This window comes from Pteropus alecto, unplaced genomic scaffold (genome assembly GCF_000325575.1).
Source record: "Pteropus alecto unplaced genomic scaffold, ASM32557v1 scaffold67, whole genome shotgun sequence".
NCBI classification, from domain to species: domain Eukaryota; kingdom Metazoa; phylum Chordata; class Mammalia; order Chiroptera; family Pteropodidae; genus Pteropus; species Pteropus alecto.
The window spans coordinates 7,499,214-7,500,514 of record NW_006441061.1 but is presented as its reverse complement, the minus strand read 5'-3'; the positions used below and the strand labels follow the sequence as shown (position 1 = coordinate 7,500,514).

General features: G+C 64.6%; 1 protein-coding gene across 1 annotated transcript in view; it reads left to right on the top strand.

The window, feature by feature from the left end:
- Window positions 1-6: 6 nt before the first annotated feature.
- RALGDS (ral guanine nucleotide dissociation stimulator) overlaps window positions 7-1,301 on the top strand; it is a 38,823-nt gene continuing 37,528 nt past the window's right edge. The window contains exon 1 of the mRNA XM_015594312.2: window positions 7-72. Within this exon, the coding sequence (XP_015449798.1) occupies window positions 55-72 (18 nt within the window). The 5' untranslated portion in view covers window positions 7-54. The remainder of the gene's footprint in view (window positions 73-1,301) is intronic.

The following is a 1,301-nucleotide window of genomic DNA, read 5'->3' as shown; positions in this document are numbered from 1 at the left end:
TCTGGGGGCCCCGCGCCCCGTCCTGGGGCCGGCGATGCGCTGCCAGGGCTGAGGATGATGGTAGATTGCCAGGTGAGTGCCACGCCCGGCCCGGCCGCCCTCCGGGCGTCGCGGGCGGAGGGAGGACCGCATGCCCCCCGCCACACCCCATCCGGCGGGGAGGGAGCGCGGCGCCGGGTCCACGCTCAGCGCGCGCTTACGCAGTTCCGCATTCAACCCCTCCTGGTACAGCTGGGAAACTGAGACCAGGAGAGAGACGGGGACTGGTCCCGGGCCCACGAGGTGGGCAGAATCCAGAGTGGGGAGGGGGAGTGGGGTTCCGGCCTTCTAGGCCAGCCTCAACTTCTCCCATTGGGTTTCCTTTGACAAGGAGAGCCCCTGAGATCCTGGGGCACCCCTGTCCACCCTCTGGGCATCCCCACTTGGGCACAGGCGCACGCGCGCACACATACAAACACACTGACTTCACAGGTGGGGACCACGGAGTGGGTTCAGAGGAGGAGTGCACCCGCGGAGGTGACGGGGAAAGAAAAAGGGGCAGGAGCGTCTTGTCTCCTAGCAACAGGCCGGGGGCCCAGAGCATAGGAAGGGAGAGATGACAGGCTGATGACCAGAGGTCTCCAAGGTACCTAAGGGTCTGCTTAAGCCGGGGCCATCCCCAGGGCCGCCTGGAGAGGACAGGGTCTGGGGTCCAGCATCCTCTCTCGGCAACTGGAACCAGGAGCAGACTCCCTCCCCCAGTGTGGGTGGGGCTACAGGGGAGAAAGCCTCAGCCTCTTTACACTGTGAGGTGCATAGGTGGTGTGACACCGAGGGTCCCACAGGCTCCTAGACAAGTATGTTGTCCTCGGTTCTCCACCCACGACCCCCGGTGCTCCACGTTCAGGGAGAATGGTTTCTATTCCCTCGGGGTCCTTCTGAGCAGAGGGCAGCCTGGGGCTTGGAGGTCTTTGGACCTGGGCAGTGCAGAATGTGACAGGGTCCTTGGGTCCTCATCTGGAAGCGAGTTTGCGTTATGGCCCTGGCTGGGCTGAGGAGGCTTCGTGAATGAACCGGACACCAGGACAGCGGAGGGAAAGGGGGCTGCGGGGGAGGCTTCAGAGGTCCTCACATCCCCCGGAGCCGGCAGGTCCCGCCCCTTTGCCCCTCGGGCTCAGGGCGAGCTGCTGCCTTGACGACATCCAAACAAAGGTGTGTGTTTTGTTTTCTGGATCTCGTGCCTGGGGCTGCAGTGCTGGGGCCGACCACCAGGGGGAGAGCTGTGCCCACTCTGCTCAGTGGAGCAACCGGAGCAGAAGAGG